The 24,686-nt window shown below is 39.8% G+C and overlaps 1 protein-coding gene across 1 annotated transcript in view; it reads left to right on the top strand.

The window, feature by feature from the left end:
- Positions 1–24,186, top strand: part of LOC122549919 (retinol dehydrogenase 12-like) — a 29,676-nt gene extending 5,490 nt beyond the window's left edge. Inside the window, exons 2-9 of the mRNA XM_043690146.1 lie at positions 6,538–6,647; positions 8,832–8,987; positions 11,996–12,100; positions 13,090–13,299; positions 17,545–17,737; positions 21,834–21,932; positions 22,858–22,926; positions 23,581–24,186. Of these exons, the coding sequence (XP_043546081.1) occupies positions 6,538–6,647; positions 8,832–8,987; positions 11,996–12,100; positions 13,090–13,299; positions 17,545–17,737; positions 21,834–21,932; positions 22,858–22,926; positions 23,581–23,617 (979 nt within the window). The 3' untranslated portion in view covers positions 23,618–24,186. The remainder of the gene's footprint in view (positions 1–6,537; positions 6,648–8,831; positions 8,988–11,995; positions 12,101–13,089; positions 13,300–17,544; positions 17,738–21,833; positions 21,933–22,857; positions 22,927–23,580) is intronic.
- The last annotated feature ends 500 nt before the right edge of the window (positions 24,187–24,686 follow it).

Below are 24,686 nucleotides of genomic sequence, written 5' to 3'. Positions count from 1 at the left end.
CATTGAGGAGACTGGAAGCCTCCTAGCAGAACGCTTTAGGGAACATCTGCGGGACACCTGCACCAATCAACCCCACCACCCTGTGGCTCAATATTTCAACTCCCCCTCCCACTCAGCCGAGGACATGCAGGTCCTGGGCCGCTTCCATCGCCACTGTCACCACCAGACCCCTGGAGGAAGAACGTCTCATCTTCTGTCTCGGAACACTTCAACCCCATGGCAACAATGTAGATTTCATCAGTTTCTCATTTCTCCTTTCCCCACCTCACCCCAGCTCCAACCTTCCAGCTCAGCATAGTCCTCATGACCTGTCCTACCTGCCTATCTTCCTTCCCACCTATCCACTCCACCCTCCTCTCTGACCTATCGCCTCCATCCCCACCCCCATTCACCTATTGTACTCTTTGCTACCTTCTCCCCACACACTCTCATTTATCTCTCTACTCTGCAGGCACCCTGCCTCTATTCCTGATGAAGGGCTTTTGCCTGAAACGTCGATTTTTCTGTTCCTCAGATGCTGCCTGACCTGCTGTGCTTTTCCAGCACCACTCTGATCTGCAGTCCTTGTTTTTACCTTGTTAGTTAAATGTTGATTTTTGAAATTCCTGGTTTTTATTCTTGATTCCTTTGTCCTAAATCCTCATCAAAGTGTTTTTCCATTCTCTATGTGAGAGCAAGCCTTCCTTCACTTGTAACATAGGGTGACTAGGAATCATTCTTCAACCGTAACTTCTACAGCGTGCTACTGTTCAAACATAGCTGGTACAGGTGACAGAATTAGGTCCCACTAGTTCACATCCGTCGATTTGAACCTGTCCTTTAACCCCTGTCCTTGCCTTTTCCTGAAGAGAGAAAAAAATCAGCCAAGAGATGGCTTATTGTTGAGATAGTCAGCCTTTTTCTTTCTCTCCCTGCTTGACATTTCACTGGCTATTTATATTTCACATCCCATTAGCCTCTCAGATAGTCATTGAATTTAAATTCATAGATTTTCTATAGCAGTTCTCCCTTAAAACCACATTTTGGAATTAAAAGTAACTATAAAAGTACTTCAGGGTTCTGAACCATTGTTGTCACCATTACCTTTTTTAGGTCTGTGGCCATTTATAAGGTTTACCTGGCGATTTCTTTGGTTTCATAGAATCATACAGTAAAAAGGCCTTTCTGCCCATCAATTCTGCACTGACAAATGAGAAATACCTGACCTTCAGCCTAATCCCATACACCAGCACCTGGCCCATAGCCTTGAATGTTATGATTTTTTTTAAAAGGTTATGATGCAACCCACTTCCATACACTCCCAGGCAGCAAATTCCACACCGTTACTACTCTGAGTAAAAATGTTTTTTAATCACATAACCTCCCCCACCCCAAACCTCCGGCACCTCACCTTGAACCTGTGTCCCCTTGTGACTTCCCTTCAAATAAGGGGAATGCCTGCTCCTTATCCAATCTGCCCATACCCTTCATAATCTTGTACACCTCCATCAGATCGCCTTTCAAATCTTCTCTCTTCCAACAAAAGCAATCCAAGCCTATCCAACCTTTCCTCATAACTTAAATTTTCAATCTTGTGCAGCATCCTGATGAATCTCTTCTGCAACCCCCTTCAATCCAATCACATCCTTCCTATAATGTGGTTTGAATGTCTCTGCATCACGTGAGGTATTCAATTTGTCATGGGGGAGAATTGCTTTTCCTGTAATTTTCCGTTTGCACATGCTTGTCATTTCAGTACATTAAGTGGAATGTATTATCTTCCTACTATCAACTCAAATTTGTTCAGTCTGATATTATGATCCAGCAGATGTTATTACCGGATTAGTCAGATCCCAGTCAGGAACCTAGTTTGGTAAATCATGTTTCTATTGGTTTTAGTTTTAACAACATGACCTGTCGTGGAAGCATTAGCACTCAATGCTGCAGATTTTGCGTTCTAACAAAACTAAGCTGATTAAAAAGATAATCAAGATAAAATAGAATATTACAAGCTATCCATTTATGGTATAAATTCAAACCTTAAACTCTGTCAAATTATAATCCTATTAATCCCAAAGCATGCCTTTTTATAAATTGAAAGGAAACATAACTGCTGTTCTACAGAACCCAAACACTACTCTTGGCACTGTTTTCAAAGCACTACTTATACAATACTGACACTGGAATCTCTATTGGACACCTTTAAAAGGTTTAAGTCAGTTGTGATTTCAACCTAGAACTGTAAATATCTTCTTCCTGGAACTGTAATAAACTTGAGCTTCTCAGTATACCTCTTTAAGTAAACCTCTGTGGGTTTTATCTAGTCAGGAACTAACAGAAACGCTTCACCCTAAGGACCTAACTTACTATATCCTTCTTGATCACTTTTCTACACTGTTCAAAACTAGGTATCCAAACTTATAACAAAAACATTAAAATTACACATATAAATCCCATAGGTTACATCACTCTAACAAAGCTACAAAACCTCCCACTTTTTTTATTTACAATACTTTTGTCCTTTTCTGACCATGCAAAATGTTTTTTTTTTAACAACAGGGCAAAAAAATTTATAAATCATAATACAAATGATAACAAACACACACAAGTCTGATCTATACTTCTTGAGCTGTACAAGTATCTAAACCTATTAAAGATTAACATCTAACTTTCAAACCATGTACTCCATTGTCAATATTCAAATGATGACATTATATACTTTCCAGTCTGAAAGAAGGATCCATACTTCAACTCTCAGGTCAATGAAGTGGTTGAAGGACTGTTTATATTTTTCTTGAAAGTAGAGTCAGAGGCAAGGTTATCCAATGCCAAATTTCTTTATGATTTTGTCCAGTTCATGTTAATATATCCATTCCAAGCATTTCTGAAAATATTGTGAATTATATTGCTTTGGCAAACTCAATTTAAGGATCTGAATTGGATGTTTGTTACCAATGGAATAGAGTAGTGAATTCCACAGAAAATGGTTTGTTAAGGCCAAGTCAGAAGTGGCTGAGTGGCTTCTCTCTCTGCCCCTTGGCCGGAGGGGATGTCTGTTTTTAAATTGCTTGTCAGATTTAATGGGTATTTAATGAAGCACTGTGACTCTGAAACACATACATACTGATCTTGTAAGTCTCAAAAGAAAGTGAAACAATGTTTATTGTCCCCTAATACCAACAAATGTACCCTAGAGACTTTTGTGCATGTACACAAACAGGTTAGAAGCAGAAAGGATAGGTTAAATTGTTTTGAGTGTGCAAAAGAAAGTCAGCCATAAATAGTTCCTCTTCATTGTATTGGATGGTTTCAGGCTGTTGTATGATTTCTTTGATTCTGTGCAGACAGATTTAAAGTCTTGATGGATGGTCTCTATCTTTTCCTCTGAAGTTTGCAACTGCGTGGTTTATATTGAAGGCATCGCTTGCTATGTATGGCTGGTCAGGGCATGTGCTTACAGAACAGCTAGGGAGTGAGATACCACAAATTCTCCTCTTTCTGTTTAGTCCTTACTCCACTGTCCATTACACTGTACACTCTAATGCTTGACCAGTTAGCTTGCGATCACATGACCTCTTCACAATCTAACGAGTTACTAGATATGGTCACTTCAAGTTGGGAAACTCTCCGACCAGGTTTGTGTGTTAATTGCTTACTGTCATGAGTTGTCTGATCTGGTGTGGAGTCCATCCCTCCTGTTATTTTGTTGTTTTTTCTAACACCACTGTGCTGCATCTTGGGGCATTTTTGTTTTGTTGCAGTCATGAAACAAATGCCAAAATAGAACACAATTATAGATGTTGGAAATCTGAAATAAAAACAGAAATTGCTGGAGAAAGTCAGCAGTTCTGGCAGCGTACATGGACAGAAAGCAGAGTTAACTTTTTGGGTCTAGTGACGTTTTTTAGAACCATAAATAAGTTGTTGATTAGTAGGTTGGGTGGATTTTAATATCCATCTGCATCCCATTCAGCCTTTGAGACAGAAATGGAGAAGGGGCAAATATCACTATGCATCCTTGTTCGTAGCTTGTTGATAATGTGTGAAAATAGTTAGTTGTCTTGAATCAGGCAATTTTTATGGATTACTGAAGTGAAAATACACTTCCAAAAAGTAGTAAGGAGGCTTCAATTTTCCTATGCTATGTCTAATGTGGATTTTAAGAATGTTCTTTTTGGAATTCTAATGTGAAATGAGCACTATTATTTGACACTGAACAAAAGTGCAGTCCTCACTTTCTCTCACTATTATTTTGCACACAGTTTCAGGAATATTTCCACTGTCTGTGTCACATTCCAGCCCAGGTAGGGTTGAGCATCAAACTTGATTCTAAATCAGCATTTATTAAAAAGAGAGGAACTGGAAATTACATCCGATCTTCAGGCATCTGAAAATGCAGCTTAACACTTTGGGTGGAAAGTCTCCATTAAAACAGTTGTTTTAAAATTCTAATGTTTTTGTTTTCCTCTGTGTACTGATTGAATGAAGTGGGATCACTTCCAGTTGCCAGCTCAATGATTATCAGACACTAATCTCAATTTTGGTACTAAAAATCTAATATTGTGGTGTCATGGTTGACGACAAAAGTTTTACTTTTACAGTGCTTTTTAATTTCTTGGAATTCTCTATTCCATAGAGCTGTGGTTGCTTAGCTGACGGGTATGCGCAAATTGCGAGATCAATATATTTCTAGGCACTGAGAGAATGGTATCAGCCATGTCTTGTTGAATGGAGCAGCAAGACCAGAGGGACCACCTAATCTATTTCATGTATCACTTGTGTTCTAATCAACACAGAAAATAACTTGAGACATTTCGTGGGAGCGTTCGATGAAAATTGACACTGAACAAAAGGAAGGGGTATTTTAACGTGGGTAACTAAGGTCTGAATCATATCCAACGTGGTAAAAGTGGCCAAGTCCATCTCATACCCATTTTTAACGGGGTTGAGAATAGGATTGAGGCATGTTTCATGCGTGTGTATTTGCCTGAGGTGCCTTCTGTAGAAATTGGTAGCTGCTTTCACTCCTGCAATTTTTGGTGACCTGAGTATCCAGAACATGACATTAAACCCAGTAGGAGCAGGCAGGGGACTTCTTTTTTGGGCTATGGTCTTTGGATACCTTTAGAAAAGGTAGTTATCCTCTGGAACAAGTTTAAACTCATTAACTGTCAAATCAACAGATCTGTCAAAGGGAACTGAAATAGTGCCAAATGGACCTAGTGGAAGGAATTGACAAGGATTATTATCAAAAATGACAAGGCAGTTAAAATTCCAATCCTGTTAAATCATTGTTTTAATACTCCAGATATTTTTTTCCAATCAGTGCTAATCACTCCGCAGAAATAAATCTGAAGGTTGCTATTACCAGATTAATGCTGTATGATTGATATCACAACCTTTTGTTATCATATTTGGGTGCCAGCCATTTCAGTTTGATAGCACCAAGTCCAGTGTTGGTTTTCTATAAAGGATTAAACACTTAACATAATGCCTTAAATCAGACATATTAGCTTATTTTAAAAAAACATTAATTGTAATAATTTCTTATTGAAGCTTTATTTTCTTGAAAAATTCAAGTTTGTAATAATCACTTAAAACTTGATGTTATTTAATCTTGGATGGGTGCTGACGTCTTTCCATAGCTACTTGGCCTGGTAGGTAGGAACCTGGACTGGGATGAGGTATCCCTCTGTTGGGATAGGGACTATTAAGAACCATGGAGAATAGGCATGTCGGCTCGAAGGCAGTGGTGGTGCAGATTCTCAGAATTTGAGGAACCCGGTTTCTGCGAAGTTCTGGGCAGAGGAACTTTACAGAAGTTTGGGAGATAATAGTAAATATATTACAATTCCAGATCTGTGATACTGAGACTTCAGCTCATCTATCAGAGACTGAGAAGGTGGAGAGCGTCAAGCAGTGACGAATAACAGACAACCTGTTCTGGACTTCCCATGTAGATGCAATAGTCAAGAAGGCACAACAACACCTCTTCTTCCTCAAGCAGCTCATGAAATTTGGGCATGGGACCTTCACTAACCTTTACAGATACACCATTGAAAGTATACTGTTTGGGTGCCTTGTACCGCAACTGCTCTGCCCAGGATCACACAAAACTACAGAAGTTTGTGTGTAAAGCCCAGACTATCACGGAAGCCAACCTTCCATATCCATGGTCTCCACTTACATGGTTCAGTGCTGTGGAAAGGCTGCCAACATCATTCAAGATCCATCGCATGCCAGTAATGATCTCCTGTAACCTTTTCTGTCAGGCAGAAGATACAGAAGCCTGAACACATGCATCAGCAGGTTCAGGCACAGTTTTTTCTTGGTACTGCTGAATGGACTCTCTAGCATCAAATAATGCTGATCTTGCTAATGTTGATCTCTGCTTGTACACTCCCATGCAATGTAACCTGTGTGCCTTAAAATCTTTTGACCTGTACTTCCCTGCTCATAAAAAAGGCTTTTCACTGTATCTTGGTACATGTGACAATAAATCAATATCAATATCAACTCTGATTAATATTTTGCTGTGAATTTTTCATTTCTCAACAGTCAGCCATTGCAGAAATGGTCAGCAAAGAGACTGGATGGGCAGACTATATTAATAACTGGTGCTAATACTGGAATTGGCAAAGAGACTGCAAGAGACCTGGCAAGAAGAGGTAACAAGTAATTTAACAACTTGTTTACAACTTAATGATTTGAAATTTACTGGTAGCCGTTTTATTGAGTTTTCTGGGGTGAAATGCGGCATTTTCCAGCTGCTACTTTTCAAAATCTTTACTCTCGATTTTAATTGTGACATAACAACATGTGGTATTTTACTTGTTTTGCGAAGCATTCCAGACTTGGTTTTTTTTTTAAAAAAAGAACCATGGAGGATCCCACTAAATAGAAATTGAAAATGTATCTGAAGGTAGATTTCTAATCATCCATTTTCCATCTTGAAAGATTGGATCGAACTTTACTGTGTATCTGACTGAGTGATGCTAGTAATGAATATAAAATAAATTCATTTACCTAAATTTGAACATTACTTGATATAAATAGTAAGCTACTGAAATGTTTACTTATTCCTACAGTACTCCATATCATATGCACTTATTACAGTCTGACAGTTGAGGTTATGAATATTGTATGAGTAACCACAAAATTCCTCATTCATATTAGAACAGAGTATCCTTTATTTGCAGTAATGTATTTAGTGAATGAATTACACATTTAATGCTTCTTTAAGGAGGTTCTTTTTAAGTACAGAAACCTGGTCAGTGTCTTCTGTTAACCTGTGTTTATCAGAAGAAAATTTTGGATTTCCAAAGCTGTCACAAATGTTTGGGGAACAAAAATATCAACGCACATGCCACCTGAGATGATTAAAAAAGAAATACACCATTTAACAACCACCACAGTTGATTATGATGCTGGATAAATAATTAATGACTGTATTTCTAAACCTGCAATCTCAAGTACAGCTGCTTTCATTTGCTGCATTAGTTTCTCTTTCTGGCTTCTCCTTATTTTGTCCTGTATAGTGCAGCAAGTTGATTATCCGATGTACCCCCATTATACAGAATAGGGGATGTGGGCACAATTTCGATATAGCCAAAATATTGTTTGCAAGCAGTGAAAAAGTTGATACCCAGGCAAATCATAACCTTCCACATTAGCACTTTGTTTGATTTCAGATCCACATTATTTTGTTAGAGAACCACAGCGGGTTTGGCATCATCCATCGAGAGGGAGAGTTAATGTTTTGAGTTTAACATTCTTCTTTTGTTGATGCTGCCACATCGAACTAAGGTTGTGAGGTCCTCATATGGTGAGCTAATAGGAAAATCAGTATTAAATTTAAAGAATGCATTTTATTTTAAATACGACTTATGCAGCATGTTTATTTGTGCCTTCCTTAACAGTCAATCATCAGTAATCTCTTGATTTCTAAATTTGTTTTAAATTAATGCTTTGGGTCATCAGCAGCGGAGCAGGTGAATATGTCACTGACCCCATTTAAAACTGGCCTTAGAGCCTTCCTGGTCCTGCTGAAATGTCGATCCATCAAGGTGAATCGGGAGGCCTTGTGGTGAAGGACAATTATAGCAAAGTCACAAGCCCTTGGTTGTGACAAAATGGAGACACATCCCTTGAGGTTTGTCTTCAGTTAATTGAGCCTCAGTGTTTATCAATGGCTGTGTCACCTGATGTCCCTTCTTTCCCCTCAACCTGCACTGTACTCATCCAGCAGGCATTTCCTGAAGAAGGGCTTATGCCCGAAACGTCGATGCTGCCTGACCTGCTGCGCTTTTCCAGCAACACATTTTCAGCCCTATGCTGTACACTCTGACACTGACCAAGGCCCCTGCACTGAGACAGTGCTGGCTGTGGTTTGACATAAGTTTGGACAATGGTGATCAGTATTGGCAGAGGAGGAGGAGGAGGAGGATGGTGAGCAAGGCCAATGGAGGTGAGGACTTGGGGCCAGTGTTGGGAGATGGGGCAACCTGAGGTTTGGGAATTGTCGTGGTTGCTAGAATGCTGTGACACGGTCCATTTGATTTGCTTTGAGTTGCTTCCAGCAGGCGTGAAGCTGCTTTGGAGCACGATTCAAAGTAAATCAGAGCATTAACAGCAAATACGAAGGGGAATACTGCTGAAGTTTACATGCTAGCAGGGTCTGGTGGGAGTTACATTTGTTTTATTTTTTTTTTGTTGACCTCCTAACATTGATTCAAACAAGAATACACTTTGATTGGGATGTGATATCTGTGGTAGTGCTGAGTAGAAGTTCCATGTTGGTAGTTCATTTTCCATTTTGTTGCTTTTCTATTACATGTCCTTTTTACACACAGGAGCCGTGATTATCATAGCATGCCGAGACACAGAGAAAGGTGAGGCTGCAGCTAAAGAAATAACAGAGGAAACTGGAAATAGTTATATCGTGGTGAAGAAGTTGGATTTAGCTGACACCAAATCTATTCAGGAATTTGCGAAACAAATTAATGAAGGTATGTGTTCCTATTTCAAAATGTAATAACTTTTTCATTTTATTTTAGTATGCTATTTTGTGAAACAGCCAGCCAAAAGTTGCAAGCTGCAAACCTGTCCAATTAGGATTAACTTAATAGTTTCTGATGTTCTGGATGGTGTGTTACCCTCATGTGATCTTACTTCTCAGTATTTGTGGGAAAAGTATGTACAGACCATAATTGGACACAAGCCCTACAGATCTTGATGACAGGATCTCATTTTAAATAAGTTGCTGAATTTCCCACTGACCTGGTCAATGGGTGATTATGGGAGAAAATGAGGACTATGGATGCTGGAGATCAGAGCCGAAAAGTGTGGCTCTGGAAAAGCACAGCAGGTCAGGCAGCATCTGAGGAGTAGGAGTTTCCCAAAGAAGGGCTTATGCCTTAAACATCAACTATCCTGCTCCTTGGATGCTTCCTGACCTACTGTGCATTTCCAGTGCCCACTTTTCGATAATGGGTATACAGGCAACTCGATTCCACACAGTGGGGTTTTGGATTTAAGCAATCACACTTTGGGTGGGGTAAGTGGTGGGCAAGGTGAGGGTAAACAATCAAAGGGAAGGTGGAGCTGATGGTGTTTAGTCTGATTGCCTCTCCCTCTGGTTTGTTAGTAAACCTGTAAACTAATTTTTCACCTTAACCTACAAGATGACTCTGGATCTGGCTCTGTGTACGTTCAACCTGACAGTAGATGGTCTTGTCCATGCTCCACCTGCTGGCTAACTATAGAAATCACCAGTGAGAGGTTCACAAGTCAGTGCATCCTATTACAGTGATAGATTGCGCCTCATTCAGACAACAGTGAGGTAATTCGGTGTGTTCCACTGGTTGAAAAATATGCTGGACTAACCAGATTAGTATCTTACATAAATGTGGATGACTGTTAACTACTCTTTTGGCAATTAGGGATGGGCAATAAATGCTGGTCCAGTGGTGATGCCAACATCCCATGAATTAATTTTTAAAAATGCAGGAAATGGCAAAACCTCAGTAACTCAAGCAACATCTATGGAGAGAAACTTAATGTTTCAGCTCAATTAGCTATTGTCAAAACTTCAGAATGGTTAACTGTCTTTACAGATGCTGCCCATTTCTACCATTTTACCATTTATACTTTGGTTTCTCTCCTTGACAGAGTTTTGCTTTGGATTCAAAATTGTCAATATTAACCAAGTAGGTTTATGTTTTACAGATATATGCAATGTATGACAGGAAGTGGGGGTGGAAATCACTTTTTAGTTTGTGGTAGCTTTCCATTTTGGTGCTGAAACTCCTAGGAAAGTTTAGTAATCGTATATAGTAAAGTTTTGACATATTTCACTAGAATTGACCTTTTATTTTGGAACTCCACATGCCGATTCTGGCTTGTCTATACTTTGCAAACAACTGAACAATTGGTAGACCCTCTCAATGAAAGTTAGAAGTGCTTTCTGTCTTCCATCTTTGTTTGCAAAGACTGGGCCATGGACTTCTATTGGATTGATTTCATTCTTCTAGAAAAAGCATTGCAGTGCCTTTTGTAATGATTATAAATAAACTCCCTCTTGCTACTTGTCAGCCGGCATATTGTAAGGATTTGCAATGTGGTAATTAACCTGTGGCCAATTGTAAATGCACCTTCTGTAACTGGTCCTAGTGTAAGATTTGGAGCTACTGTCTGAGGTAAGGGACATTATCACTGTGCTGTAAGACGTCCCCTAGAGTTATAATAACTGATCAAATAGGATTATCGCCTTAGTGTCTCCTCATAGGGAAATCCCTCCTTACCTAGAATCTGCCCACTTAATCTTCTTTGGACTGCCTCCAGTGTCAATCTGTCTTTCCTTGGGTTAATGGACCAAAGTGTTCAGGTTTAGTGGCCCCTACCAAATTGAGAAAAAGGTTGAGTCAGGTGAACTATCTAGTAAAGATGCCAGTTAGAAAAAAGCAGTATCGTGTATATCATGTGAACATGTTGAAACCGTATAATACGAGAGAGAGAGAGAACTTGAGAAACAGGTGTTAGTTACTGCCCAGCAGAGTGAGGAATCAAACCCAGATGTTGTGGATTTTGATGTGCTTCAATATATGTTAAAAAAACGAAGAGGTCCTTGAGGAGTGGGATAGGTTAGTGAACTATCTCTCAAGATCAAAGAACACAGTTGAAAGGTTTGTTACTGCAGTATGAGGACAGATGGGGAGGACTAAATGCTATTGTACATGAAGTAGACATAGGGAATACTGTTCTGATAAAACAACACCTCTATCGGCTTAATCCTTTCAAAGCCAGACACGTCCCGAAGGAGGTGGAGGCCATGTTCAACGAGGATATCATCGAACTGAGCCAGAGCGAGTGGAGCTCGAGAGGCAGAGAGTTATCTCAGAGGTCACTATTTAAAGTAAAAAGTTAACAATTTTATTCTTTAAGTCCAACAGAGAACATTAAAACAACAGTTATTTACAACTTCTTTCTCTTAAACCTACCTTTTACCTCCCACTCTACAATACTGGTCCAATAAAAAAACCCCAATTAAGATTTACAAAAAAATTCTACTTTCAAAACCAGCCAGCGTTGTCAATTCTCCTTTGTAAATGTTTTGCTGTATTTTCCTGGTTCACTTCTTCTTCAGTAATCTGCTTCACCGGTCCTTCTTGTGAACAGGTACCCTTCAGAGAGCTGTTCACCTATCAGTCTATACTTCTTGGTGCTTGGCAGTTATCTGCATAACTGTTCAAAATGTCTGGTTTTATACCCCAAACCATCAGATTGTTTCATTGGTTTTGATGTCATCAAAATATTATATTTCAATTTTGTTTGGATTTTGGTATCTTGGGGCATAATTTAAACAGATTGGCTGAATTTGAATTTGTTTTTTGTTCAACAGATTGTAGCGCAAGATGAGCTTCTGTGTGTTGGGTTTAAATTAGCAGAGGGGTTTACCCCATGTCGTAACAAAACTATTAAAGTGGCTTCTAACTAGATGTTCTTCTTCCTATCTCAGAATACCAGCACCTGAACATTCTGATCAATAATGCTGGAGTAATGATGTGCCCTTATTCCAAAACAGTGGATGGGTTTGAACTACAATTTGGGGTCAATCATTTAGGTGAGTTTAAAGTGCAATTTTAAGAAAATCTGCAAAACTTCTAAAGTCCCCTCCTTTTGCATCAGATGTCTTTATAATAAACTTTGCTTGCTTTATATAATTACCTCCATTTATTTTAGTTTTTTTTTTAAGTTTGGATTTGCTTTTTTTAAAGGTAGTGTAATCATCTCTGCCAAACAAGCTTCCTATTCAAACAATCTGATTTATGAAATTTTGGTTTCACTTCATAGTGGTAAATCCTAAATAATGTAGAAAAGAGGTTTAGCGGTTTGGCATTTGTTTTAAATCTGTTACAATTGCAATTATGTGAATTACTCGACTGAAGAGCAAAATAGAGAGGGATTTCAAAACAAGGGCCTGAAAGCTCTAAGTAGCAATGCAAAGTTATAACATCTGGCCCTGCCTCGGCTCACTGTTGCTTAAAACTTCATCTGTGCCTTAGTGACATCTTGGCTATTCAGGTGCATATTTAGCTTCTTGTCCAAAACTTCTTTGCCGGCATCCATACTTGCAGAAAGACCCCATTTAATCATGTCTGGACTTGCTGACCTATATTGATCCTTGGTTGAATAACACCTCCGTTTTAAAACTCTCATTCTTATTTTTAAATCACTCCATGGCTTCACAAGTCACTATTTCTGTAATTTACCCCTGCACCATGACTCACTGAGCTATCTCAATTCCTCAACGCCTAAATTTGTGCATCCCCAATTTAAATAGTCCAACATTGGTGGCCATACCTACAGCTGTCATGGTCCTACACTGGAAATATCCTCGAAATCTGCCTTTCTATTCTCTCTCCATTTTTAAAGATGATCCTTTTGACCAAGATTTTTCATCGTATATGGGTCGCTGTCACGTCTTCAGTTATTCTCTTGTGAAGTCTCTTGGGATGTTTCATTAAAGATGCAATATAAATAACTCTTATGAGAATTTTGCAGATTAGCTTCCTATGTTCTTTTAAACTAATGTATTTTAATGCTTTTCAGGTCACTTTTTGTTAACATATTTACTGATCGATTTAATAAAACAGTCCACTCCTTCTCGTATCATCAATGTCTCCTCAACCATGCACACAATGGGAGGCATTAATTTTGACGACTTAAACAGCGAGAAGAGCTACAGTCCAATGAAAGCTTATGCACAGAGCAAACTCGCCAATGTTCTGTTTACAAGGGAACTGGCACGAAAACTTGAAGGTAAAGTCCAGCTGAAATAAATTACGTATGTGAATGGAAATAGATTTTTTTTTTAAAAACATCATGGTTAGTTACAAAAGAGTCTCTTAAAATTGTATTGATCCTTTTTTAATGATGTCTACAACTACTTGCCAGTAGTTCAAAAGGCTACTTTAGAAAAATAGTATTTCTCACTTTCTGGTAATTTGAATTGTTTTTTCCCTGTACTATTTTGCATTTAGAAAAGCTCTGTTTCATGTATTTTTCAATAAATTACCCTTGAGTATTATTCAGTTTTCATATTTAAAGAATACTGCAGTAGAAAAAGAACAAATTCAAATCAAGGGCTGATAATTGTGTCAAGTATTGAATTTATGGTTAGAGGAACTCATCAATTCAGTGTGCAAATGAGAACATGTACTAGTAGCTTATGTAAATTGATTTGAGCTCTTGCCAGTCCAATTTATTTGTCTTTTCCAATTTTAAATCTGCTATTCCATTCTTTTTTCACTTCATGTATCAGCTCAGTTGGCTGGATGGCTGTTTTGCCATCACTCTGCACTGCAAAAGAGTGGGTTCAACTTACTCGCGCACATTCTTATCCCTTGTCCCACAGCTCGGGAGCAGTGTGTTGACTTTGTCTTTTCTCTTGGGCCAATTACTAAGAGTAATCTTTTTATTTAAAAATGTAGAGTTACAGGATCTCCTTGGGCATTGACAAGAAGTGAGTGGTGTGATATGTTGGAATACTGCTTGTCAGTCACCGAGCACCAATGTTTAACTGGGGGTCAGGATAGCATAAATACCTTCACTCAGTGTGCAAAGTTATGAAACACCAAGTTTGAGCTGTCCAGATGCTCCTTATTGGCATGTTTTGCATGATATGAGTAGCTCTAATAATCTCTACTGGAATTGGTAGTCTGTGGGATCATGAGGATGCTGTTTAAAACTTGCTGTATAGAGTATGCTATCATGCCCAAGTTAAAGAACATAGTTCAGGACAAGGAAGGGAGAGAATAATGTTGAGAAAGGCAGTTTGAGTTATGGGTTGGCTGAACCTGAATCCGTTATTACATTCTGCGTTTCTCAATAGGTTAGAGTCATGAGTGGAGTCTGCATGTTGACAGTAGTACTCAGAAATGCATCAAGGAGGGTGGACTGAGATAGTGGATAAATCTTGGAAAAACTTGAAAGAAAAGGGCTACCTTGGGACTTGTAGCACCCTTAGACTCCCAGTTTCTGATCCCTACTCTACACCCTTAATTACACATCCATCTGCTTCTATTCCAGCCAAAGACTACCTGCTTGAGGCTATGCCCAAATTTCCAAATGTTAAGCTTTTAGCCTTTTACTACAATAGCTTTATGATTGTTGAGAAAAATCAACAATCCTTTCTCTGATGTTCCCTCTTGGTCATTTTTGTTTTCTTTCCCAGTGTTGGCCCAAACAACTCCCTCACCTCCAATAGGGATAAGCCAGAGTTCCATTTAAACATCATTTCACCCCCTTTTATGTTCTTTCCTCATCCATGTAGTGCATTTTGATATTTTGTTCATGATTTATATTTTAGAAAAATCTGGCTAAGAGCTGCTAAATGCATCTAAATTTTTTTTAAAATTGCAAAAGCTGGAAATATGAAACAAAAGCAGACATTACTGGACAAATGTAACAGGTCTGGTAGCATCTGCTGAGAGAATGCAGAATTAAAGTTTTGAGTTCAATGACTGCCCATCCCCCACACCCAAGAACTCCACTTCCTGTTGTTTAATTGTTCACTATCATTCATGACTGAATGTGACAGGACTGCAGAACCCTTTGGTTGTGCAATCACTTAGCCCTGACTATTGCAGGCTGCTTCTGCAGTTGGTACACAAATGATCATATGCTGTAATTCCACTTGATTAACACCTCAGCTTCAGGTATGCTCGATGCTGCTCCTGGCATACACGCCTCCATGCTTTGTATCAGAGTTGACTTATGGCTTGATAGTAATGGTAGAATGGGAGATACGTGGGCAATGAATGTACAAATTATGATTGAATACACTTTTGCTGATGGCCCATAACTTCTCATGGATGTCCTGTTTTTTAAATTACTAGATTTGTCAAAATCTAATTTAGGTATTCTCACACATGGTGGAAGATATTCTGAATGTGATGACGAGAGTTTGTGTCCACAAGAACTGTATGTGGTGCTCACCTCAACCAATCTTGTCATGGATGGGCAGATGTGTGACAGATTAGCTTGCTAAGGACAAGGTGAAAGTGAAGACTACAGATGCTGGAAAAGGACAGTAGGTCAGGCAGCATCCGAGGACGAGAAAAATTGATGTTTCGGGCAAAAGGCCAAATGACATCCCTGATGCCCAAAACATAGATTTTCTTGCTCCTCGGATGCTGCCAGACTTGCTAAGGACAAGGTCAAGTCGACTTCCCTTCTGGTTGGTTCCTTCACCACCTGCCATAGATCCAGTTTAATAATTGTACCCTTTTAGGGCTTGATCAATAGTGGTGATGCTGAGCCACTCTCTGACATTTTAAGATCTCCACTCAGAGTGCGTACTGTGCCCCTGCCACTGTCTGTGCATCCTCCACACACACACGAGTACGTACACACCAACAGCAGCTTTTCCTGTATCCCAATATTGGTAATTACTAACATTCCTTCTCCATTGTTAGTGCCTTCAAATTCACGAAAATCTTATTCATAATGAACTCCAAATTTCTCAGGCTTAACGTGTTGACCAAAGAGTCTGTTTCCGTACTGTACATCTCTATGACAACTTCAGACTCGCTGTCTGCTCTCTTGCTTTCCTTCAGAACCAGTTACTTTTCCACTGGCCATAGGTTACGTCCTTGCTATCCACATCAAAACAGTGACCTTCCTAAGGCAGTTGTACTTAACTCTCAATCTGTCAAGCTATGTTCTACCCACCCACTGTCTCTCTGAATAAATTTGCACTTCAGTTCTCCAACAAATTTAAAGTTTGAATTTTTTAGGCGGAACGATGATGTTGAAGGATTGGAGAACAGCAAATACAGTTGCCTTTATTTAAATTCAAATACATCACTCCAACACGCTATTTTTAAACTTTGTTTTTAAAAGTTCATTCACGTGATGTTGGCATACTGGCTATGCCAGTGTTTATTGTCCATTCCTAATTTTCTTTGAGAAAACACTAGTGAGCTAACTTCTTGAACTTCTGGAGCCCATGTATATCCAGGATGCTCTCCAGTTGCAGAGAGCAGCAAAAATCAGTTTGTGTTAAGACCAATTCTGACAACCTTCCATTGCAGTATGATGGACAATCTTAGAATTTTGGGAAGCATCTCTGGAGATGAAAAGAGTTAATGTTTCAAGTGGTTCAATATGTTAAATTTTCAAAATATCTTAATGAACTCATTGGTCGACACAGGACTAAGGTGAAAGCATGTGAAATTGATTGGCAACAAAAACAAGTATGTTGTCTACAAATCAGAATATCAAGACTTGTATGTTAAGAACAGCTACCTAAACTGGTAAAAGTACGTCAGTGTTTAATAGGGAAATTGCATGAATCAATAATGTAAGTAATGTTGCACTTGGTAGGAAGAATAAGGAGGTTACCAACTGTTAGGATAGTTTCAGTTTAGGAATGTTCCAAACCTGGCACTCCACCTTACTTATAAGGGCTTACTCATTGGATCCAGTATTTGTCCTGAGGGGTGGGGATAGAGTTAGCCTGTCAACACTGGATGTAGATCCAGGTAGAGGAAGGCCAGGGCTGAGATGGCCTGGCCAGTATCCCTGCTTCTGTTTGGGATTTATTCCAACTGTTTTAGAAGCTGTTCGGCCCACGAGGCCTTTGCTCTCATCCCGTACCCCCACCACTACTCATGCCATTTTCCTCCTATCCCTTCTATTTGGATAATGTATCCAAAGCAGCTAAAATTTTAATTGTTTCCCCCCCCCCCCCCCCAAACTCTTGAGAGGAAAAGCAGCTATTGAAAGGCACTTGGTGGCAGGGTTAATGCAGTATTGATGCAGTGAGGCCTTTAAGTAGCCAGTTAAGAACTATTTGAAGGTCTCCATTGTTGGCAAAGCCAAAAGCTGACCATGGTCCTTCCCAGCTAAAGTTTAATGCCATTGGGGACAAGAAGGCAGAAGGATTTGAGTGTGCTACGTCTTGGCCTAATTTAGTGCCCTTCCAGTCTCCAAGCTTTCCAGCCTCCAGAAACTGAGATTCCACCCTTGTGAGAAATCCACTTATTTCACTTTCTCTTCTAGGTGCTGGTGTTTTGGTATTTTCTTTACATCCTGGAGTGGTGCGGACCGAACTAAGCAGACATTTGAATCCTGCAGTTCGGTTTGGCCTGACAATGCTACGACCTTTCACCAAGTCTCCGTCAGAAGGTGCAGAAACGACACTCTTTTGTGCTGTGGCTGAAGGACTGGAAGAAGAAACTGGGCAGTACTTCGCGTAAAATCAATATTTATTACATTCTGCGATTCTAATAACACTTTTTTTTTAAAGGAGTATACCTCTAACTCATTTATGTATAAACTTCATAAGAAAGTTGTTCTGACATTGCTGAATGCATACAGAAACATTTCCTATTGGTTTACATTTTGATGCATTGCTGAAAATGTGTTGCTGGAAAAGCGCAGCAGGTCAGGCAGCATCCAGGGAACAGGAGAATCGACATTTCGGGCATAAGCCCTTCTTCAGGAAACGTCGATTCTCCTGTTCCCTGGATGCTGCCTGACCTGCTGCGCTTTTCCAGCAACACATTTTCAGCTCTGATCTCCAGCATCTGCAGACCTCACTTTCTCCCCATTTTGATGCATTGGTCAGCTAGAAAGGCTGATGCTGGGTAAGTGGGGCAGAGGCCAAGATTTTTGCAAAGTTGTGAAAACTCTGGAGACCTTTTTATATGTTGTGTGTGGGACTTGGAATCCCTGCACCAGTTTCTAATGGATCCACTTTTGTCAATGCTAAATTCAAAAAGACCCTCAGTGAGGCAATATGGGCAAAGCTGAGAAATAGAAAGGGTGCGATAATAATGTTGGGGCTGTACTACAGACCTCCGAACAGCGAACATGAGATAGAGGTGCAAATATGTAAACAAATCCTGGAAAGATGTCAGACCAACAGGTTGGTGGTAACCAGAGATTTTAATTTTCCCAACATTGACTGGGAATCACTTAGTGTTAGAGGTCTAGATGGAGCAGAATTTGTAAGGAGCATCCAGGAGGGTTTCCTAGAGCAGTATGTAAAGAGTCCAACTTGGAAAGGGGCCAGACTGGATCTGGTATTGGGAAATGAGCCTGGCCAGGTGGTTGATGTTTCAGTAGAGGATTACTTTGGGAATTGGGAATATTGATCACAATTCCATAAGTTTTAGAATACTCATGGACAAAAATGAGAGCAGTAAATTGGAGGAAGGCCAATTATAGCAAAATTCGGCAGGAGCTGAAGAATGTAAATTGGGAGCAGCTGTTTGAAGGTAAATCCACATTTGATATTTGGGAGGCTTTGAAAGAGAGGTTGATTAGAGTTCAGAAGAGACATGTTCCTGTGAAAATGAGGGATCGAAATGGCAAGGTTAGGGAACCATGGATGACAGGTGAAATTGTGAGACTAGCTAAGAGGAAAAAGGATGCATACATACGGTCCAGGCTACTGAAGAAAGTTTTGGAAGAATATCGGGAATGTAGGACCAATCTGAAATGAGGATTTACGAGGGCTAAAAAGAGTCATGAGATATCTATAGCAAACATGGTTAAGGAAAATCCCAAAGCCTTTTTTTCATATAAGGAGCAAGAGAGTAACTAGAGAAATGGTTGGCCCACTCAAGGACAAAGAAAAATTATGCGTGGAGTCAGAGAAAACGAGTGAGATTCTTAAAGAGTACTTTGCATTGGTATTCACCGAGAAGAGGGACATGACTGATGTTGAGGTTGGGGATAGATCTTTGAGTACTCTAGGTCAAATTGGCATAAGGAGGGAGGATGTCTTGGGTATTCTAAAAGGCATTAAGGTAGAAAAATCTCCAGGTCTGGATGGGAATCTACCTCAGGATACTGAGGGAAGCAAGAGAGGAAATAGCTACAATTTTAAGCGATATCTTTGCAGCATCCTTGAACATGATGAGGTCCTGGAGGACTGGAGAATTGCTAATGTTGTCCCCTTGTTTAAGAAGGGTAGCAGGGATACTCCAGGTAATCATAGACTGGTGAGCCTGATGTCACTGGTAAGGAAGCTGCTGGAGAAGATACTGAGGGATAGGATCTATTCCGGTTTGGAGGAAAATGGGCTTATTTAATTGGGCAGCATTGTTTTGTGCTGGGAAGGTCCTGTTTTACAAACCTAATAAAATTCCTTGAGGAGGTGACAAAGTTGATTAATGGGGGAAGGGCTGTAGATGTCGTATACATGGACTTTAGTAAGGCGTTTGATAAGGCTCCCATTGGAGGCTGATTGAGAAGATGAAGTTGCATGGGGTCCAGGGTGTTCTAGCTGGATGGATAGAGAACTGGCTGGGCAAGGAGACAAAGAGTAGTATGGAAGGGAGTTCCTCAAAATGGAAACCTATGACAATGGTGTTCCAGATGGATCCGTGATAGGGCCCTATATGATTTGGAGGAAGGTATCAGTTGCCTGATGAGCAAGTTTGCAGATGACACCAAAATTGGTGGAGTAGCAGATAGTGAAGAGGACTGTCGGAGAATACAGCAGAATATAGATAGGTTGGCGAGCTGGGAAGAGAAATGGCAGATGGAGTGCAAACCCTGCAAATGCGAAGTGATGCATTTTGGAAGATCCACTTCAGGAGTGAACTATACAGTAAATGGGAAAGTCCCTGGGAACATTGACAGAGAGAGATCTGGGTATTCAAATCCATTGTTCCCTGAAGGTGTCAACGCAGATCAGTAAAGTGGTCAAGAAGGCATATGACATCCTTTCCTTCATTGGATGGGGTATTGACTACAAGAGTTGGCAGGTCATGTTACAGTTGTATTGGACTTGGTTCAGCCACATTTGGAATTCTGCGTATAGTTCCAGTTGCCACATTACCAAAAGGATATGGATACTTTGGAGAGGGTGCAGAGAAGGTTCACCAGGATGTTGTCTAGTATGGAGGGTGCTAGCTATGAGGAGAGGTTGAATACGTTAGGATTATTTTCATGAGTAAGACTATGGTTAAAGGGGGAATCTGATTGAGGTCTACAAAATCATGAGAGGTATAGACAGGGTGGATAGCACCATTCACGACTACTAGTTTTTGTTTTCATTTTACCTACTTTTCGAATCAGCCTGTTCAGAAATGTTGTTGCACCTCTCTGGAGCAGGTGGGATTTGAACCTGGGCCTCCCTTGTCTTGGAGGAGAAAGTGAGGGCTGCAGATGCTGGAGATCAGAGCTGAAAATGTGTTGCTGGAAAGGTCCTGAAGAAGGGCTTATGCCCGAAATGTCGATTCTCCTGTTCCTTGGATGCTGCCTGACCTGCGCTTTTCCAGCAACACATTTTCACCTCCCTTGTCTTGGGCAGGGATACTACCACCATGCCACAAGAGGGCTCACTAATCAGTTTCTTTGGTGTAACATGCAGCAAGACATGAACAACATTCAGACCTCAACTATAAGTGACAAATAACATTTCCAGCATGCAAGTACCAGGAATGAATTAGGTATTTAACCCCATCAGTTGATTTATGTTCTTGTCTTGTACTTCATAACAGCGGAAGCAATGTATATTGTTTGAAGTGTGCAAGTCAGTATAGGTGTTGAGAGCAGGGCTCCAGCATTTCAAGTTGGATAAATGCAACTAACTGTAACTGGGTGTGAAAGTGTACTTAAAGAACAAATTGAGTTATTTGTACTGCAACTTGGTACCTTTTTCTGCATTAACCTACAGCTGCAGTACAACAGTTCCCCACATTATCACATGCTCATAAAGTATTTTATTGTTCTGAGGGACTACTCATGTACACATTATTATATGGTGAAGTTCCTTACATGAGAGGCCAAGTTGAATATTACAATATCCTGTAAGGAAAGAAGCAAGAGCTTTTTCTCCCCAGTTCCCAATCAGAATTTGTGCTTTTATCAATTGAACATTGCCATTGATTAGATTACTTACAGTGTGGAAACAGGCCCTTCGGCCCAACAAGTCCACACCGCCCCGCCGAAGCGCAACCCACCCGTACCCCTACATTTACCCCTTACCTAACACTACGGGCAATTTAGCATGGTCAATTCACCTGACCTGCACATCTTTGGGCTGTGGGAGGAACCGGAGCACCCGGAGGAAACCCATGCAGACACGGGGAGAACGTGCAAACTCCACACAGTCAGTCGCCTGAGTCGGGAATTGAACCCGGGTCTCTGGCTCTGTGAGGCAGCAGTGCTAACCACTGTGCCACCGTGCCGCCCACAGAATTGGGAGTAAGTTATCTGTTTCATTTGAAAATTGGGATTGTTAGGATGGATATGAGGTATGTGTTGATAATAGGGTTTCACAGTTATGACTAAATGGAAAATTTAAACACCTTTTTCAATCCTTTTCAAACCAGGGATTGTAAGCGTGCAAACTGCTCACAAGCTGCCCAGGATGATGAAAAAGCGAAGAAATTGTGGGAAGTAAGCTGCCAGATGCTGGAAATTGATTGGCAGTGAGAAGACACTTAATCTTCAATCAGAGCATGTCATATGGATGATGTTTAGATTCATTTTCCTGGGTTGTTCCTGTCAGAAGATGAATTGAATCTGAATAATTAATTGCAATAGCAGTTTTCCCTCTGAAATGATTCAACATCCTTTCTCTCATGATGTATATTTTATATAATTAGATTTGCATTTCCAGTATTCTTTGGACTACATTTATTTGGTCTTAATGGTTGTGCTTTAGACTTTTGAATGTACTACAATTGTATTTAATACTATTGCATTTCAATTCATTACGTCTTAAATATTGTATAAAATTTAATCTGGTAGAAAAATACTCGTGTTAATTCATGCTTGTTCCTCCTGTGGCTTTTTTCAATGCTTTATAATCTTTAAAGAAAGAAACTTGGAGAATTTTGGTCAAACATAGGTCTATAGCACAGCAAAAGGCCATTAGGCCCATTTGGTCTGTTGTGGTCACGAACAAGCCAGTATCTGTGAAGAGATAACAATAGTTTAATGGACCAGGGTAGCATAAGCTCTGAATTGGAAGAGAAGTGGACAGGAGAAATGACTCCTGCTGGAGTGACAAGATGAAGATAGCACCACATGGTCAAGCATTAGGTAGTGGTGGAAACCTCATTTAGCCATTTGGCAGACATAATAATGAAATATTAAAAAGAGATAAAATACACACGTTACTAGAAACCAACAAATTTAGTCAGTGGCCAAAAGGTGATCAGGAAGCGTAGAGGTGATTCGGAACAATGGATGGACACTGATTCAGATCCACAGTGAAGTTCCAACACCAACCCGAGAGTCACGGAATCTCTCACTGATAACAGTGCACGTATAATGGGGGAAGCTGTATAAAAGGATGGATTCTCATTGTAAACTCACCCCTGAAACAATCTCGCTATTTTCAATTTGAAGGTCTTCTGGACCCTGCAGCTGGAAAGAAGTCAGAAAAATCTCTCAACTAGGAAAATTGCTGTGGAGCAGGTAATGTTGCTATGCAATTGACATAACACAAGAACACACAGGATCAGAATCTGTGTAAACCAGAGATCACCACACATTGGGAAGGACCCTCTTCTTCCTGGTATATTAGTGACTTAGACTGTGGGCCATAAGTTCTGCAATTCCCTCGTTTAAACTCTGACTCTCTTTCTCTTAAGGTTTTCTTTCAGGCTGACCTCTTTGACAAAACTCTTGACCATCAGCTTTATGCTTCTCAATGACAAACCTTCTAGTATAATGTGCAAAATTCTTCTAAAACATAGGATTTTATATAAATGCAATTATGTTTGTCAACATAAATATCTCACTATGCATTCAGTATCAACCTGCAACAATCAGGATACTCCTTAGGGGGGAACAAAGGCATCATCTAAGTACCTTTAGCACAGCATGGCAATGGTTCATGAGGCTCGTTCTCAGGCACTCAACAGACAACTGGGGATTGGTAATATCTGCCCGTCTTGTTGTACCCAAGCTTGTCCATTTCCAAGAACAAAGCTTTATTTTGAAAAAACCTTGGTGCAAAATTGTATAAAAGGCTCTGTGGATGTGTGTTACAAAAACAGTATAATGCATACTGATTAGACAAGGCTCTTTTAAAATCACCATGTCTCTGGAATCTCTCCCTTGTGACAGTCACAGATTAAAAATCATTGGGTCTGACTGGAATTAAAGTCTGCTGCTTAAACCCAGCATCACCTTCTCTATTTCCGCTCCAACTTCTGCTGCTGCACAAAGTAACAATCTAACAAGCAGCCCTCATCTTCACAAGAGACCCCGCCAGGAGCCGACTGCCTGGGAAAAAGCAGGAAGAATGAAAAGTGATATAATCACAGTGACCAACAATACAGTCAGTTCTGCTTTATTGCATGTTTCTTCAATACGAATTGGCTGTAACTTGATTAAAGAATTTAAACCATTATTTGTAAAACGTGAACTTTCTTTCCCTGTATTGGCTACATGGTGGTTTTGGTCCCATTGGTTTAAATGGTGCTGCTATTATGTGATGTTCTTATAACGTGGGATAGCACAGGAACAATCATCGCATTATATCAGAACAGGCTATAGACAACTTCCTAGCATCAAGAATCGTTATTACCCAATTTTGAGTAAATGTTGGGTTTTCAGGATGACATGTAGCTGTAATTGACTTTGTTCATCATGTTTTCTTTTACACTACAGTGTTTCATAGGAAGTGAAAATTTATTTTAAGTGCAATGACCCAAAGTTTTACAAGTTTAAACTATCTTGTAGTTTTAAACAAGATATTAATGCCTTGTGAAATGTAACATACTATAAATAGTGGACATTTGTTTTCAACTTTTGATGTAAATTCATTGAGTTCTTTGTGTTTTTTGACTTGACATGATCATCTGTATCTTCACTCAGTTACTGAACTTGAAATCTTGAAAATTGGCAGCAACAGTCTGACATCTAATTACATAGTACAGTGTAAGAACATTGTAAAAACTGTTCAACATTTTTTTGAGAAGTTTTTGCCATTATACAATTTATGATGTTTTTACATTGGGTGTAGTATGGAACAGATGTACATTTCATTTTTTGTATTCACTCATTGAATGTGGGCATTGCCGGTCATTTATTGCATGCCCCTTTTGCCTTTGAGAAGGTGGTGCTGAGCTGCCTTCTTGAGCTGTTGCCGTCAATGTCTTGTAGGTTGACCTCTAATGCCATTAGGGAGGGAATTTCAGCATTTTGACCCGGTGTCAGTGAAGGAACGG

Source organism: Chiloscyllium plagiosum, chromosome 5 (assembly GCF_004010195.1).
Source record: "Chiloscyllium plagiosum isolate BGI_BamShark_2017 chromosome 5, ASM401019v2, whole genome shotgun sequence".
Lineage (NCBI taxonomy): Eukaryota > Metazoa > Chordata > Chondrichthyes > Orectolobiformes > Hemiscylliidae > Chiloscyllium > Chiloscyllium plagiosum.
The sequence above is the reverse complement of the archived record's forward strand: the minus strand, read 5'-3'. Positions and strand labels throughout refer to the sequence as shown.